We start from the raw sequence: 15,672 nt of genomic DNA, 5'->3' as shown, positions 1-15,672 counted from the left end.
GTAGATGCGCTGTTTTTTAATGGTTTAAGCCAGTGAAGTGCTGAAAATGGCGCCGAGAGAGATACGCAGATCGAGTGTGCAGCGTCTAGTGTAGTCTTCTGTATAGTGTTACAAAAATTCACGACTAAATTTCGGAATCACATATGTACATAGAGGCAGGCGCATGTTGACTCCCAGACATCGGAGCAGATTGAAATAGTAGGAGCATTGTTAGATGCTGGCGGATCAAACGGATCCTAGTTGAGTTTTTTTTTTTTTTTTGCAGTTGCGTCTTTGATGTAAAACTTTACGCCATGGAGTTTCCCTAATGTGCAATCTGACTTTATTCATTTGGAAATAATCCGATTATTAGGGAGTTTTGCAACTGCCTGCAATCAGGATACCGTATACGTTTATTTTTTTTTTTGGTTATAAATCATCTCAAGGATGATCGGAATTTTGATCGTAGCACTGTAGCCACATTGATCAGATACTGGTGATGTAGTTTGGCGAGTTTGACTGGTCGGTATATAAAAACGAGGGGGAACGTTGTGAGTTGCTGCGGACACCGCAACTCTACGGTTATACCCGATACTAAGTCAGTATGGCTCTCTTCCGGCAGACGCCGCTAATATTAAGCGACACGACAAAGAGTGCGTGCGAGAGAGACAGAAAATCAGTCTGAGCGTGACGTCGGGCGCTGCGTAGCCACTGCAAATTGATTTGTTCCTTTTGGCTATAAAAATGATCTGATCTGATCCAGATTCAGCAATCTAATAGATATGGTCATTATCTATGATTCTGCGTTTTTAGTTTTCTCAAATCTGCAATATTGTGGATGCAACAGATTTTCGTCCTTTGTGGGGGCGGATGGGGGTGGGGCGAAATTCTGAGATATACGTTTTATAGTGACATCTTAAAGGAGTGAGTGTACCAAATTTGGTTACTCTAGCCTTAATAGTCTCTGAGATTTGTGGTTGCCTCAGATTTTCGTCCTTTGCGGGGGCGGAAGGGGGTGTGGCGAAATTTGGACAGGAAACGGTCAAGGTCCGATATCACAGGAGTGTGGATACCAAATTTGGTTGCTCTGGCTTTTATAGGTTCTGAGATCCTTGAACTCATATTTTGCAATTGGCAAAACCGACCATGAAACCTGTGTGTTAGAGTGAGACAGAGCGAGAAAGAGAGAAATTGTTTTCGTGATTCTGGCTGTAATAATTATACGATCTGGTTCAGATTTTGCACTCTAGAAGATATAGTTATCTTCTACGATTCTGCGACGGACAGACAGACATGGCTCAATCGACTCGGCTATTGATGCTGATCAAGAATATATATACTTTATGGGGTCGGAAACGATTCCTTCTGGACGTTACACACATCCACTTTTACCACAAATCTAATATACCCCAATACTCATTTTGAGTATCGGGTATAAAAAGAAAAAAATTACTTAACTGTTTTAGAAAATAAACTGAAATTACTTTATAACATGATGAAGAAAAAAGGGGTCAAAAGTCAAGTCAGCAGTTTTGATGAAGATTGCCAGCTCTCTGAGATGTAGCGGCTCTTTTTTGATTAATAATTGATGTAAATTGTTATAATATTTAAAGATTTTGAATTTCCTTCTGAGCCCGGCAAATCTTTGGCAATCGAAGATCAGGTGTTCGGCGTATTCAGTTACATTGCACGTTTCGCAGATATTTGAGTCAATTGCTTTGATTCTGTGTAACAAGACTTCGTCGTATGTGTGTCCTGTCATAAGTCTGTTAATGGTCTTGATGCTTTTAGCATTCCATTTAAGAGAATAATGCCAGGGCTTACTGGGTATGTCTGGAAATATGTCTATGAGGCTGGATCCCTTCGTCCTACACTTCATCCTGTAGTCCTCATTCCATTTGTATACTAAAAAGTTCCTAATTTCTCTTTGAGCCTCCTTGTAGCTGTATTTTATATTTATTGTAACCCCCTCACTTGTAGCAGCCTTTGCTGCTATGTCAGACTTTTCTTTGATGGCCACACCCTTGTGACCAGGGACCCATAGAATGTCAAGTTTCTGAATGTCTGATTGGTTAATTATGTTGTGAATATCATTCACTAGGTACGAGTATGTATTCTTATTTTTAATTAAATTAATAGCTCCTAATCCATCACTTAAAATCACAGCCTTTTTGTAATTCTATTTAAGACATAGTTCGCAGGCACCTACTGAGGATAATCTGATTTCTATTTTGTACTTGTGGATATTTCCACTAGGCCATTCTACTATTCCTATGCCACATGTACTTTCTGTAACTGAGGCATCTGTTGATAGAATGTTTCAGTCGTCCTTTCTGTACTTGTTCAGAATCTCATAAAATATAGATTTTATTTCTTCATTCGAGTATTCTTCATTACCCTTAATTAAAAATTTATCTTATACATAGATTTTGTTACATGTGTTAACACTATCACTGTCTTGAGTGTTTAACTACCCTGAGCACCCTTTGACGATGGTATTTTAAGAAAAATATACAATTTGAGCTGCCAATGAATTCGTATTATCACTAACCATACAGTATATACTGTATGGTTAGTGGTCCAACCCTCAATAGCCCGTCATAAAAGTACTAGAAAATACTATAAAAAGCCTAAAAATATGCAAGGTGTGTGTCAAAAGCGAAAGAATACCAAAATACTGAACCGGTGGAAATAATGCGAAACGGTTAAGAGTTTCTCGCGCCATAGTTGGCATTCAAATTTAAATGATTCACTAAAGAATAAGTTATTCTAATGAATAAAATTCTACTTTCGCAGATCACATGTACGATATGAATTAAGTCCTATATCTGGGAGATAAGGTCAAAGGATATTCCTGCATTCTTTTACAGGTCTTTAAGAAACCGCAGGAGAACAATATCTAGAATTTTCTTTTTTTTGAAAGTAGTAACCAGCAAAACAAGGCGGAGTTATAAACCCAAATAATTCACAAAAATTTTGGCCGAATCATGATTTTACATCATCATCCAGTTTAGATTTTTAAGATAATCGAATCAAAACGCTTGAGACACATACGAGTACTATTATCAGTTTATTGACATGTAAATGAATTCCCAGAGAGTCACGCATAAAAAGGAAAACAACGCATGTTTAAACATGTTCATATTATAATTTAAGGGGGCAGGCACAACCGGCCGCCGCCTGTAATGCGCAAGCGTCTAGGAATTGCCTCTGTAAACAACTAACATTTGCCAACAACAAAAGAAAGAGAAGAACTTTGGAACATGTGAAGTCACCTGGCGCCAATTGGATGGGTAAATAAACAAAATGCCATGCCGGTTTCATGCCAATATCATACATATAGTATAGCAAAGTATATAAAGCAATCAACCACCGCATCGAATATGCTAATTGGGCGATGACGAACGCACAAAGACTTTAACTACCATTTGGCAAGTGGTCGGGTCGGGTTGGACGGTAGATTCCCGTCTCCTTCGCCGCCTGTTTGTGCCTGTTTAGGCAGCGTGCTTGTCAAAATAGTTTGAAAGTGAAGCCACCATTCAGAGGGCAAGTTTTAAGCAGCGAACCAATTAATGCCACGGGGAAACCTGTTTGGTTGTCGCCTACCGCCTCTGTCTTGATAAATGATGTCTAATTGGTTTATGCTCGGAATTGAGTTGTTGCCAAAAAGATAAAAGATCAATTTGTCTCCTTTTCAAACGAAAATTCTTCTTCTAAATCACCTTGAGGGGTCTCTTCTGTAGAATTTGGCGAATGCAGTAGATGTCTCATCTAGAAGAGCAGATAATTAAAATAGTTATGAAGAGTTCAATAGACTAAAAATAGAATGTCTTACCTATGATGAACTTTGACCTTTGACCGATCTTCTACCACAGGCATGTTGCCACTCTCACTCTCACGCCGCCTGACCTGCCATTTAACACTTTTTATTTGACATTCACTTTGGAAATCCCCAAAAGTTCTGTTCTAATCTTCGAACCGATAGCTGATCTCAAACAGCAAACAGCAGATGGATGATATATGTACACTGACTGGCTGCTGATAATTTAAAATTATTATTTGCACTTCATTATAAGCGCGAACAAAGCAGCCAACGACAGACCGACCGACTGAACGACAGACCAACCGATCGACGGCCCGGCTAGACGGACAGGTTCAATTTCACATTGTTTTGGGGGATGAGAGGGAGGGGGGCTGCGCTACGACGACTTATAGATCTATAAAAAGTATACGATAAAAAGAATTAAATCTCGACTCCGAAAACGAAAACTGGCTGGCGGCAGTTCGAGTATTAAAATTTATAGAATCACTTCTGATTGTTGCCGTTGTTACTGGCCTGGCACATGTTAATAATATTAATTAATAATATTGTGGCCATTTGTGGGGCTGACTGAGAATTCTCGATATGTGTAGCCTATCAACTGGCATCCTATGAGGAGAAGCCACAGCACAGACACTACGACACCGACAGTGACAGACAGGGCGAAAAAAGAGAGGCAAAACAGAAATAGCAGCAACAACAACAAAAAACACCAGGCAGGCAACTGGCAAGACAAGTCAAGAATGAATAAACTATGAAGTGTACTGGTTGCCGCTGCCGCCTCTGTCTGCCCATCTGCGTTTTGGCCCGGCTCTGGGGACCGTCCCATCGCGAAGCCAGCGAGCAAAAATTTTATAAATGCTTGCGTCTGTCCCGAGCCAATTTACAGTTTAGCATTGAACTTGGTCGGGAGTTCGCCAAATCATCGAACGCGTCGCGCAGCCGTTTGTATTCGTTTGCCATCCGTTGACCAGATCCAATCCGTCGCTCAACATGTTGCTGCTCCAGCTGTGCTCCATTGCCCTGCTAGTGTGCCTTGCCAGTGGCGCCTCCAGTTTTCGTGAGTTCTCCATCTAGCAGATCCCCTCTTCAGCCAGAGCACAGCGTAATCCCTACCCCATTCTTGCCCATTGTAGCTCCTGATCTGCAACGCTGCCGCATTGGAGACACCAAGTGCATCATCAATACCTCCCACCACGTGGTACGTCAGTATGCCAAGACGGGCTATCCAGCAGCCGGCTTTCCGCAGATAGAGCCCTTCCTGGTAAAGCGCTTCGATATATCCGACGGTCGCACGGGATCGCTCAACCTTAAGCTCAACTTTAAAGATGTCAATGTGGAGGGCCTGTCCGGCGTTAAGTTCGACAATGCTGTGTAAGTGAAAATATAAGTGATAAAATATAAATAAAATAGGTGGTTACCCAATTCGTTGTGTCTTTCCCACAGTGGATTCGGTGCAGATCCCGCCACCAGCAAGTTTGAAATGTACGGCAGCATTCCCAAGATCGTGCTGCGCGGAAAGTACACCGCTGACGGACGCATCCTGATCCTGCCCATCCGCGGTGACGGTGATGCTGAGATCACCCTTCATTCGCCTAAGTTCTCAGTGAAGTTCAAGCCGGGCACCCAGGTGAGAGACGGCCGCACCTACCTGACCGTGGACAAGCTCAAGGTGCTCGTCGAGCCACAGAGGTAAGAGATGTTGCTTCAGTTTCAGTCGCAGGCAGCATCCTACATGAGCATGGATTTATTTCAGAATGAACATCAAGCTGACGAACCTCTTCAACGGGGACCAGGCGCTGGGTGCCAATCTGAATCAGTTCCTTAACGAGAACTGGGTTGAGGTCTGGAGCGAACTGCATCCTTCCATCCATTTGGCCATTGCAGAGATCATGAAAAACATTCTCTCCAATCTTTTCAAGCGCTTTGCCTACGAAGATCTGTACCTGGAGAACTGATAAAGCATTAATCATTAGGCATTAGGCAGCATAAGTGTACGAGTATTTCCCTCACAGACATTTTCTTATCCAGCGTGCACTTGGGTGCATTTGGCCATTGACTGTTCCATTGCTCCCAGGCACCACCATAACATCCATCATCATATTTGCTAGGTTATTACTTACTATAAAAACAAAACGTTAGAATAAACAAAATTGTATATGAAAACCGGTTATGGCCTGTCTGTAGCAGGGGGAAGCGCAGTTTGATTGCTTAGATCTAATCATTTCCGCAACAACTGGCGCATACGATTTTGGCAAACGATTAGCAGTCGTCTCACGTGACATTGCCCGACATTTGCATGACAAAATCAGCAGTGGGACTGGAATCAAAGATCCACTCCACTCAGAGAGTGGAAACTCGCTCTCAAGTTCAAGTGTATGCAACGGTAATCCCGAGAGGGGCAGGCAGAGGCGGCCGACACCCGGTTGACCTTCGGGTAGTGCATAAAAATCTTCCATTTGCAAGTCAATCAACTGCACCCAAGTTAAACTAGTTATGCTTCCATTCCATTCCACTCGAGTCCCATTTTATTATGATCATCCGGAGGCTGGGCTGTAAAACGAGGCGTTTGGTTAACAAGTGTAGGAGCGAAACGAAGTGAACCTGTTCCTGCGGCATACCTCAAATCTTTTTCATTCCCATTCTGCAAGAGGGCTCTCTGAACGTCACGATGACTCGGTTGTTTTCGCTTCATTTGGCTATTTTTGGACCCCCGCTCCAGGGCATGTCCGATCAAGCCACGGGCAAATGTTATACAATTCCAGAAACACAGCCATTGACGCGTTAATATTCGTAATTATCAGATGATTTGTTTTGGAACAATAGCGATTATAACACTTGCATACATGTACATTTAAACCTTTAATTAGATAATTAATAGATCATCGTGTTGTACCGCGTTACGCGCTGACCACAAAGGTGTAAAGTTTACACAGATTTAATCACTCTATAGTTGTTTACTCGTGAGGTCGTTCATACATATCTTCCGAGTATATTATGCCTAGTTAAGTTTAACAAGGCGAAAGATGATATATAGACATTGACCCCAATGCTCATTTCACATTGGATTTGATCAACAAAATAAAGATATAAATTGTTATTCAGATGAAAATAACTGAAGTTCCTCTTCAAAGTTGAGCAGGATCATAATGACCCACCTACAGGGGCTAATAAGTTTGAATTGAACTTAATGAAGAGCATTTTTGAAATTTTTTCTAGTGACACTTTCGGACAACACTATACATGGGGCTGTTTTTGGTGTTTCTTTTCCCCCACAACCAAGGATGCATGTTTCTTTCTATTCTCGGCTCGGAACTGTATAGATATAGGAGACTGAGAAAGAGGGTCTTTAATCTTGACCAAACGGGCCATAGTTTGAAAGTTTGAGTTCCATCCCAAAAGATGCCTCTCGTTCAAGGCTCTTGTTCAGTACCTTCTGTGCGGTTTAGGACGACGCAAAGTAATCAACGACTTGATGAGATTTCGACGTCAGAGCCTGGAGCAGCTCATACGATTGCAAGGAGCAGTCAGGAAGTGCTCCTGGCAGAGCGATACATTCTCTTTGTGTAGCTCCTTTACGACGCATGAGATCAAATCCTGAACGACGGCCTCGTCAGTATCAAAATAGTAAAGGGCATCGTTTACCTCTGAGCCTTGAAAGTGAAATCACTTTAAATACCAAAACATGAGAGAGAAACAGGCCCTCGTTATTGTGCCACAACATACTGGTGCTCAGCGAGATCGTACCAAGCAGATCCATCTGCTGCTGTACCTGAGTTTGGATTTTCCTGTGGATATCGTGGCATAGCATATTCACTTAATAGTCTTTAGACTGATGCAAAATAAATACCTCTTTAGCGAATAACTGAGGTAGCGATCGAAATATTTACCATTTTCCAATTGGGTGGCTTGGCGGCGGCGTTTAGCGGGAACACTTCCTTAGTTGTTAAATATATCTCAACTATCGATATTTTCTCGATTTTGATACTCTAACTCACTAATCTCAAAGACCGGGATAGCTTTATGGGAAAAGCATAATGGCAAGAGTGGTGGTTATATGTACATGCACTTGGTATTATTATATATAGTTATTCCGGTATTTTGAGAAGTGGAATCAATCAAACAATATTTTATTTCTGGTTTCACATTCTTCAATTTAAGTGTAGCGGAATACGACCTTAATTGTTTTATGACATTCGACTTTGCGGCATAAAGAGATATAGCATGACAGGCAAAACGCATAACTGCAAAGCCAAGCTCGCTGTCACTGCATCTCTGTTTTTGCAATTAGTCTGTTTTTACCTAGTCCACCAGATGTGTTATGTTCGTATGTAACCACACTTCAAGCTTGGGCTGTGAGACCAGATATAAAAACATTACTTAACGTTTTTTCTCATTCTATCTCTTTCTTTCAGACTAGATTGGTCGTCTTGAAGTGTAGTGTAATACGATACGATAGCTAGAAGCATGGCGCTGCCAACGCAAAATGATCGTGCACAGAAAATAAAATAAAATGTTAAACAAGCTAAAGTAAACAAGAAGTTATTGTTGCGGTAGTTACTATATCTAGCAGATATGATTAATAGCTTTGTGCAAAACGATAGACTTTCCTAGCCCAACAATGTTTTGCGTATGTATGGTCATATGGTGTGTTTGCATGTATCGATCGCGCAGCTTTTGTCTTGACTATTGTTTCGATATAGTAAAAACTATATTTAATTATACCTCGTGTGTTTACATGTTACATTAAATGAGAAATCAATTGAAATTACTCCCGACGCAAGGGAATCCAATAACAGCAGCTAAACTGGAAACAAATAAAGCAATAAATCTCAGTTGCAATTGCGCTGACACACATACACATGTAAATGATACAATGTAAACACATTCCACTAATTAACTAATAGTGCAACTAATTTAAATATGGATTTAGGCCAAGCCTAACCTATGATGCGATTGATTGGATCCGATCCCAAACGAGTTCGCCAGATCGGCTGCAACAGCGCCACATTGCATCGCTTCTCACAATTTTATTGTGATAAATGGGACGGAGGGGAGTTACGTTGAGTGCATCAAAGTAATTGGCGCGCGCCACTATAAATAGTAAACGAAATGCCGGCAAAAAGTCAGTTTTTTGCATTCTAAAGCCGTGTCAACATGTCGCGTATCGTTCTTCCCCTCGTCCTGTGCCTGGCAATGGCCGTGCAGGCCTATTTCCGTAAGAATGAATTGCCAGGACTCAGCCTTACAGATACACTAACACTCTCGATTCGCCCCCAGCCAATGATCCGAAGCCGTGCAAATACGGAGACACAGAATGTTTTGTGAAGTTTTGCAACAGGCTAATAACGGAGAAGGCAACCGAAGGGGATGACAGCCTGAACCTGGTCCAGTTGGATCCTTTGGCGGTGGATAGGATGGTCCTCAAGCAGGGCGACGATAGGAGCCCAGTGAGGATAGATCTTACGTTTACGAACAACAAACTGTTTGGCAATAAGGATCTGCGCTTCAAAAAGATCAGGTAAGTTCTCAAAAACGTTCCAAAACGAGGCAAAAAGATTTCACATATGTACATTTGTAAACCCTTTACACAGAGGATTCGGCAAGGAAATCGCCACGAAACACGAAATGATAATGACCTCTAAGGTGTACTCCCTGGTGGGTGAATACTCCATCAAGGGCCAGGTCCTGGTCCTGCCCATAAGCGGCTCCGGCCACAGCAACATGACGTTGAGTAAGTTTAGACGAATGTTTCCCCGTAAGATCTTCACTAAATTCAATATATTTTTCTATGTTTTTCAGTTGGAACGGATTTGAAAGTCAGTTTCATCGGCAAGCCAGTGGAAAAGAATGGAGAGATTTACATGGAAGCCACCGATTTGCAGTATTACTTGAAACCAAAGAGCCAACACTATCACTTTAGCAACCTCTTTAACGGTGACAAGATCCTGGGCGACACAATGAACACATTCCTCAACGAGAACGGGGCCGCCATCTTTAGTGAGACGAAGGAGACAATCGAGAAAGCTTTTGCCGCGTTATACCAGCCCCTGATCACGAGAGTTTTCTCCAAGTATCCATATGCCAAGTATTTTGCCGCGGAAGAGAGTAGCTAATACTTTAATATCCATAGAAATAAACTTTGCCCTAGTTCGATTTTAGTTGTCCGAAATAACACGAATACTTTGCAATCATCATTAGATTAAATGAGTGCTATAAATCAGAGTCATTAAGATGTTAGAATAAGTGGAGAACCTATTCCCAAAGGTGGATCATGCATATAATCCAAGCATTCCGACTCCAGCCTGAAAGTATGTGGTGCAAGGCATCTGACATAGACATCTTGACCTACAAGGAAATATTGCATGTATTTTATTTGCTAGTATGATGACCCTACGGTCAGAAAATGTTGCCTGTTAACAAGTTGTCAGCCTCTCAATTCATTAAACGCAATTAAAGTATGTCAAAGGCGCTCCCGAGCGATGGCTTAATGAATAATGTTTAAACTCCCCGTGGAAAATTTGCATATATATGCACAAATCAGCCGGCAAAACGTGATTAGGAGAGGGATAGGTGCATTGGGGGGCGGGACAATTACAGTGTCATTGGCATTGGGACTGGAACTGGAACTGAGAAACACCATCCCATGCAAGATCAGCAAGTTCACATCGGTAGTTCATTAAAGGGAGTCGTAAAATAAATCTACCGGTAATAACATCTCACTCATATTCATCTGGGGCGCCGGTTTCTGTTTATAATCCATTTACCATTTACCGAGACTGCACTGACTCAGTCTCGACTTCGTCTAAAGTGAGATTCTCTGTCACTTAAAACGCAAAAGCGGTTTACAGCAGCAACAAAGCACATGATACGATACCATTTAAATTCACACTCGGACACAAAATTTCAATTGAAATGTCGCGACGTAGGAACTGGCCAGGAGAACGATCAAAACCGACTATAAAGGTGGGCCAATTTCAGGGCCAGCGAGACAGTCTTCAATTACATTCAACAGCGATCATAATGGAGAGAAATTTTAGCTTAGTCCTGCTGCTGCTGCCTCTGCTCAGCTGCCTGACTATATCCGTCCGCGGGCACGCCTCTGATCTCCGTGAGTCCTGCTTCCTTGTAATTGAAATTGGTTTCCTAATTGAAATTCTATTGTTTCTGTTGCAGCCGCTGGTATCCAGAGATGCGCAATTAAGGACAATGAGTGTGTGTTGAATGGCGTGAATTTTGTGCTGAAAAACCACGCCCAGAGCGGCATCAAGGAGCTGGGACTGATACCATTGGATCCACTGCACGTAACCAAGTTCACTATTGGCCGGAATCCACACAGTCCGGTCAGTATTGATCTGAGCTTCACGGAGGTGGACTTGTTGGGCCTGTCACGGGCCAGAGCCAAGCGATTGGGGTAAGCTAATCCTTGATAATGATTCCCACTCAACGCTAACTCTATCCATGGTTCTCTAGGGGATTCTCTCTTGATCTTAGCAATCCAATTGAGTTTGTGATGGAGGCACCCGAACTGGCCTTCAAGGGACCTTACTCAGTGGACGGCAAGGTGCTTATTCTGCCCATTGTGGGCAAGGGAAGGGCCGAGATCGTATTGAGTAAGCTTACAGCTAACAACCCCAAAGAATCTCACTCATTCTCTCCCTCCCCTTCCCCAGAGCACTGCAAAATCCATTCTTTGATCACATTGAGGCCCATATCTAAGGGCGGACATCACACCTTCGCTGAAGTTACGGACATCAAGTTGCAGGTCGATCCCTCGCATGTTAGCTACAAGTTGGAGGGTCTCTTCCATGGCCAGAAGGATCTCAGCGAAAACATGCACATTCTGATCAACGAGAACTGGCAAGAAATCTTCAATGAGCTGAAGCCCAGCATTTCCGAGGCCATGGGTCTGATAGTCAAGTCGGTGCTGAACAAAACCTTTGGCAAGACACCCCTAGAGGAGCTATTCATAGTGTAGAATGGATAGAGCACCCCACCCCTAGTTCAATTAATATTGTTTTTTAGTTCAACTGGTGGAATGTGCAAATATTTAATTGAATTTCAAACTCAAAATATAAAAGTTCCTTGTAGAAAAAAGTTTCAACTTAATCCAAATATAGGAAGTACATTCAGTTGACAAATACAATCAAAGGGTTGTGTCTGCTTACAAAACTACAAACAAATTAAAAATTAAACGTTTTTACAAAAATTCTATCTTTTAGTGCTTACAAATGGACATGTAAAAGCAGATTTTGCCAAATTCTTCTGGGCTTTGATTGAAAAACATTCATCGTTGGTGTACCCTCCATGTGTAAATTATAAAGCTATATCTTCTTACTTTTGATTATCGTTGCTTTATGCTGTTGATATTTCTTCTCTTCTTTCCTTTAGCTCCGGAAGCACAAGGGTTTAAAGCGACGTGTTGCAGTATGACGCTTTGGTGGCGATGAGGGCTCCAGCAAATCGCTAATGTCCAGCAAATCAATCCCTCCCATTGGAACTTCGGGCTCAGCTTCAGCTTTAGCAGCGTCTTCTGGGGGATCGCACATGGCCCGAACTTCCGGTGGAAAGTAGATGTCTGGATTGCTGAGGAGTGCCGACAGGAAGTCGTCATTCTCTGCTGCACACATGACGACATTATGCAGCTTATAACGATGGGCGATTAGCTGCTCCTCTGGGCTAAGCTGCTTGGGTTGGGCCGCCTTCAGCTCAGTGGCAGCCAAATCCATTGCCTTGTTCATGAGTGCATTGTAGTTTTGGGTCATGGCGGCCGAATAGCGATGCTCATGATCCATTTCCCAGTTAAACACATACACGCAGAGAAAGGCCGAGCGCAGCCACTCTCGCAGATTTATGAGCGAGTCCTCCAGCTTTTGGGCATTAGCTAAAATGAAAACTAGATGATTGATGTCTCTGATTAATGATGGATTGTATGGCACTTACAAATGGCTGCAGGTCCCAAGAACTTGCCATTCCGATGGCGCAATGTGGATTTGGAGAACTGCTTAAACAACCTTAGGAAATTTAACGATCCCTTGATAAGTTTGTCGCCCTCCGAGTACTTTACATAGTCAAAGTGGCGATTGGCCTCCAGCATGCGCCGCTGGCAGGCCAGAAAACGATCCGCCTTGCTGCACAGCACCTCCACCTGATAGCGCAGATTCAGGCTATAGGGCATGGTGCGCTTCTTGGGCAGATCAAACAGATAGTCCGATGGAAATGAGTTTTCGGGCCCGAAGCCCAGGTCCTGGTTCATGTGGTCATGCAGCGATTTAAAAAGATTCATCACACGAACAACGGCATTGTGCTCCACGCTGTGGAAGGGAAGAAAACACACACACATGAATATTGGAAGCACTTCATGGGTCGCCATTCAGCACTGCACTCACCAATCGCCACGTAGGCCAATGGAACGCATCATCGGAGTCAGTTGGGCCACATTGAATTGAGTCTCCCTTTGCAGCTGCTGCTGCCGCTGCTGTTGGCTATGCTGCTGCCACTGACCAGAAGTGGCAGCACCCGACCACGACACCGACCTTGACTTCTTTCGATAGCACCCGTTCATAATTGGCTCCTCGGTGTCGCGGGTCCTCTTGGTCAAAGCGTGGCACCCGTAGCCGTGGAACTCAAAGTGAGGAGCATTTTCCAAATTCAAGTTTTTTAAATTAGCTTGCAGTTCGGCCAGCACGATGTGCGAGGTGCTCCCCGAGGAATTTCCAGCACGAGGCTCCGGCTCCAGCTCCGTCGAGTTCTCATTGGATTCCAGCAAAGAGCACAGCTTTGAACCAATATCCATGAAATTCTCTTCCAGAATCTTGTCTTCGAAGTCCATATTTTTAACAAAAAAAGGGTGGAAAACTTTTGCGCTTAGAAATTGCAGTCTCGAGAATTGTTTTTGTGCGAAAAAGGCGCGGAGCCAAGCTGTCTGGAGATTTTTGATGCCGCCGCGCAGTCTGGCTTTTAAGTGGACGTCACGATTGGGCGCCAATTGCACGAACTGCTATCGATAGCAACTATCGAGTGCGTCGTAGTAATCGATCGTATGCGGGCGTTAGGATTCAAATTTGAATATTTTAGCCGGATTATTCATTAATCAATTTTCTACAAGGTTGTAGTGCTGGTAAACAATTTCATTCATTCAATTAACATTAAGATTCTTTTTTCCTGATTTAAAACATAACTAATGACTGTCTCAGACTGACATGTTTTAGACCCATTTAGGCATATGATTGGAGTACTGTGTATGTATATAACGATCTCAAAACTGCAAAATATAGTTTCTGCTTTTTCCCAGGATCCCATTGTCGCAGGGGAATTGTTACGACGAAAAATCCCTCCACTAAGAGAGGATATCCAACGACGAAAAAGAGAGCATGTCCCACCAAACGGCTATCGATACTATCGACTAAATACGATGCGCGCCAATCGTTTGAAAATAAATTGTACGATCATATTTACTACGAATATATAGAATAAACTGGACTGCGTCAGTGGGATCCAGGGAAGCACGATTTGAGAGAAAACTAGATAATATAATCATAAGTACCTCCCAAATGGGCCCAGCACTATCATCACACATCATAAACAACAAATACGCACCGACAGGGCTCTCTTTTTCACGTTACCAACCACAAGATCGTTAATTCTTTAATTTACAAAGCACAATGAACCAAAGAAAGGCAGGAATTTTTATATTACAAGCTTTCTTTCTATTTTACAGCCACACAGTTAAATCCTTCTCCGTAGTTCAAACGTTTTGGTTGCGTCTACATGCCAGTTTAAAAACTACTTAATATAAAAATTGTCGCTGCTCCTGCTGCTTGCGGCTTTTATTCTGTTTGGCGGCTCGCCTTTCAGGCTTCGCTTCTCACAAATCAATCCCTTGGGAACAGCGGCGGCGTCTAGAAAAGCGATGTGGTACACATTGTCGAATGAAAGAGTTGATGATTTTCGTGTGGATTCTTTACGTTTTAGTTTTTATTAAAAAATTAATAATTTGTGGTTCATCCAAGAAGAGTACCATTTTACTGTGGCTTCCTGCGGAACGAGCAGCCTGAAACGAACAATGAAACAATTTAGTTATGGACCCAAGTGGGAGCTCATGGGCAATGGGGTCCGGTTCTTACCTTCTGTCAGCTTGGCACGTCCTCCAGTTGGCTGGCACAGAATAGTGGCGCAGCCAGCGCAGACCACGACGCCCTGTGCATGACTGAACACAGTTGTGATTCTGTAGCAGCCAGGGCATTTCACGTCCATGAAGTACGAGTTCGGGTGCTGGACCAGACGCTTCAGCTTGTGCTTGCGTTTCTCCTCAGCGGGCAGAGGGTGCAGTAAATCTTTTGCTAGCTGAAAGTGGACACAATCGTATGGTATGGTCAATTCTCGCATCAACAAAATTCATTCGTACAACAACAGAAATTCGCAAATGTCATTTTTCTAGGTTAAGTTGAATGAATTGACACGAATTGTGTTGGCAACAGTCACAATTTCATGCAAAATCGCAAAATCCGTATCATTTCACAATTGTTTGCAACTTCTTGGGCGCATGCCACGCGTGGGGACAACACCAATACACGGCAAGAAGCTGGTCAGACGTTCGCAGTTTCCGAGACTGTTTTTGGGGTGGCATCTGCGATTTTCACACAAAACACACATTTCTTGAGCACTAGACACTGTGGCGGTGCGCTCTGCATGCTTCTTGCAATGCCAGTTGCTGGTTTTCTTTGTTTAAAACCATTTTTTAGATTCATTTGACACCCACCGGCATGTTTTTTCTTTCACAGCTAACACGGAAAAGGAAGTAGTGTAATTCGCAGCTAGCTTAGCTCGGCAGAAAAAGCACTAAAATATGCCGAGATTCAGTGATTTTAGTG

The 15,672-nt window shown here is 42.9% G+C and overlaps 5 protein-coding genes across 7 annotated transcripts; 3 read left to right on the top strand and 2 right to left on the bottom strand.

Moving 5' to 3' along the window:
* The first annotated feature begins 4,687 nt into the window (after positions 1-4,687).
* Jhbp7 (Juvenile hormone binding protein 7) lies at positions 4,688-5,955 on the top strand. The gene is made up of 4 exons (XM_001359955.4): positions 4,688-4,859; positions 4,936-5,173; positions 5,246-5,491; positions 5,556-5,955. The coding sequence occupies exons 1-4, from the start codon at positions 4,793-4,795 to the stop codon at positions 5,755-5,757; spliced, it is 753 nt and encodes a 250-aa protein (XP_001359992.1). The 5' UTR covers positions 4,688-4,792; the 3' UTR covers positions 5,758-5,955.
* A 2,365-nt stretch (positions 5,956-8,320) lies between these two features.
* Positions 8,321-10,267, top strand: to (takeout). 2 transcript variants are annotated; one of them, XM_033379635.1, is made up of 5 exons: positions 8,321-8,663; positions 8,733-9,017; positions 9,080-9,320; positions 9,394-9,533; positions 9,602-10,267. In XM_033379635.1, exons 2-5 carry the CDS (start codon positions 8,957-8,959, stop codon positions 9,913-9,915), a joined length of 756 nt encoding a protein of 251 aa, XP_033235526.1. In that variant the 5' UTR covers positions 8,321-8,663; positions 8,733-8,956; the 3' UTR covers positions 9,916-10,267. The 2 variants fall into 2 exon arrangements, with proteins under 2 accessions (XP_033235526.1, XP_001359993.3); XM_001359956.4 differs by having other exon boundaries at positions 8,321-9,017.
* A 489-nt stretch (positions 10,268-10,756) lies between these two features.
* Positions 10,757-11,908, top strand: LOC4803215 (protein takeout). The gene is made up of 4 exons (XM_001359954.4): positions 10,757-10,910; positions 10,976-11,213; positions 11,273-11,412; positions 11,473-11,908. The coding sequence occupies exons 1-4, from the start codon at positions 10,823-10,825 to the stop codon at positions 11,775-11,777; spliced, it is 771 nt and encodes a 256-aa protein (XP_001359991.4). The 5' UTR covers positions 10,757-10,822; the 3' UTR covers positions 11,778-11,908.
* Positions 11,831-13,787, bottom strand: bam (bag of marbles). Its single transcript, XM_001359953.4, has 3 exons — positions 13,189-13,787; positions 12,743-13,113; positions 11,831-12,683 (listed from the first exon to the last, which is right to left on the bottom strand). Exons 1-3 carry the CDS (start codon positions 13,629-13,631, stop codon positions 12,187-12,189), a joined length of 1,311 nt encoding a protein of 436 aa, XP_001359990.3. The 5' UTR covers positions 13,632-13,787; the 3' UTR covers positions 11,831-12,186.
* Positions 13,788-14,485: 698 nt separating this feature from the next.
* RpS27 (ribosomal protein S27) lies at positions 14,486-15,665 on the bottom strand. 2 transcript variants are annotated; one of them, XR_001451996.2, is made up of 4 exons: positions 15,561-15,665; positions 14,926-15,145; positions 14,767-14,852; positions 14,486-14,700 (listed from the first exon to the last, which is right to left on the bottom strand). XR_001451996.2 is itself a non-coding variant. In XM_002138036.4 (3 exons), the coding sequence occupies exons 1-3, from the start codon at positions 15,564-15,566 to the stop codon at positions 14,824-14,826; spliced, it is 255 nt and encodes an 84-aa protein (XP_002138072.1). In that variant the 5' UTR covers positions 15,567-15,665; the 3' UTR covers positions 14,724-14,823. The 2 variants fall into 2 exon arrangements, 1 of the variants encoding a protein (XP_002138072.1); XM_002138036.4 differs by lacking the exon at positions 14,486-14,700 and having other exon boundaries at positions 14,724-14,852.
* Between the last annotated feature and the right edge of the window lie 7 nt (positions 15,666-15,672).

This window comes from Drosophila pseudoobscura, chromosome 2 (assembly GCF_009870125.1).
Source record: "Drosophila pseudoobscura strain MV-25-SWS-2005 chromosome 2, UCI_Dpse_MV25, whole genome shotgun sequence".
NCBI lineage: Eukaryota > Metazoa > Arthropoda > Insecta > Diptera > Drosophilidae > Drosophila > Drosophila pseudoobscura.
The sequence above is the reverse complement of the archived record's forward strand: the minus strand, read 5'-3'. Positions and strand labels throughout refer to the sequence as shown.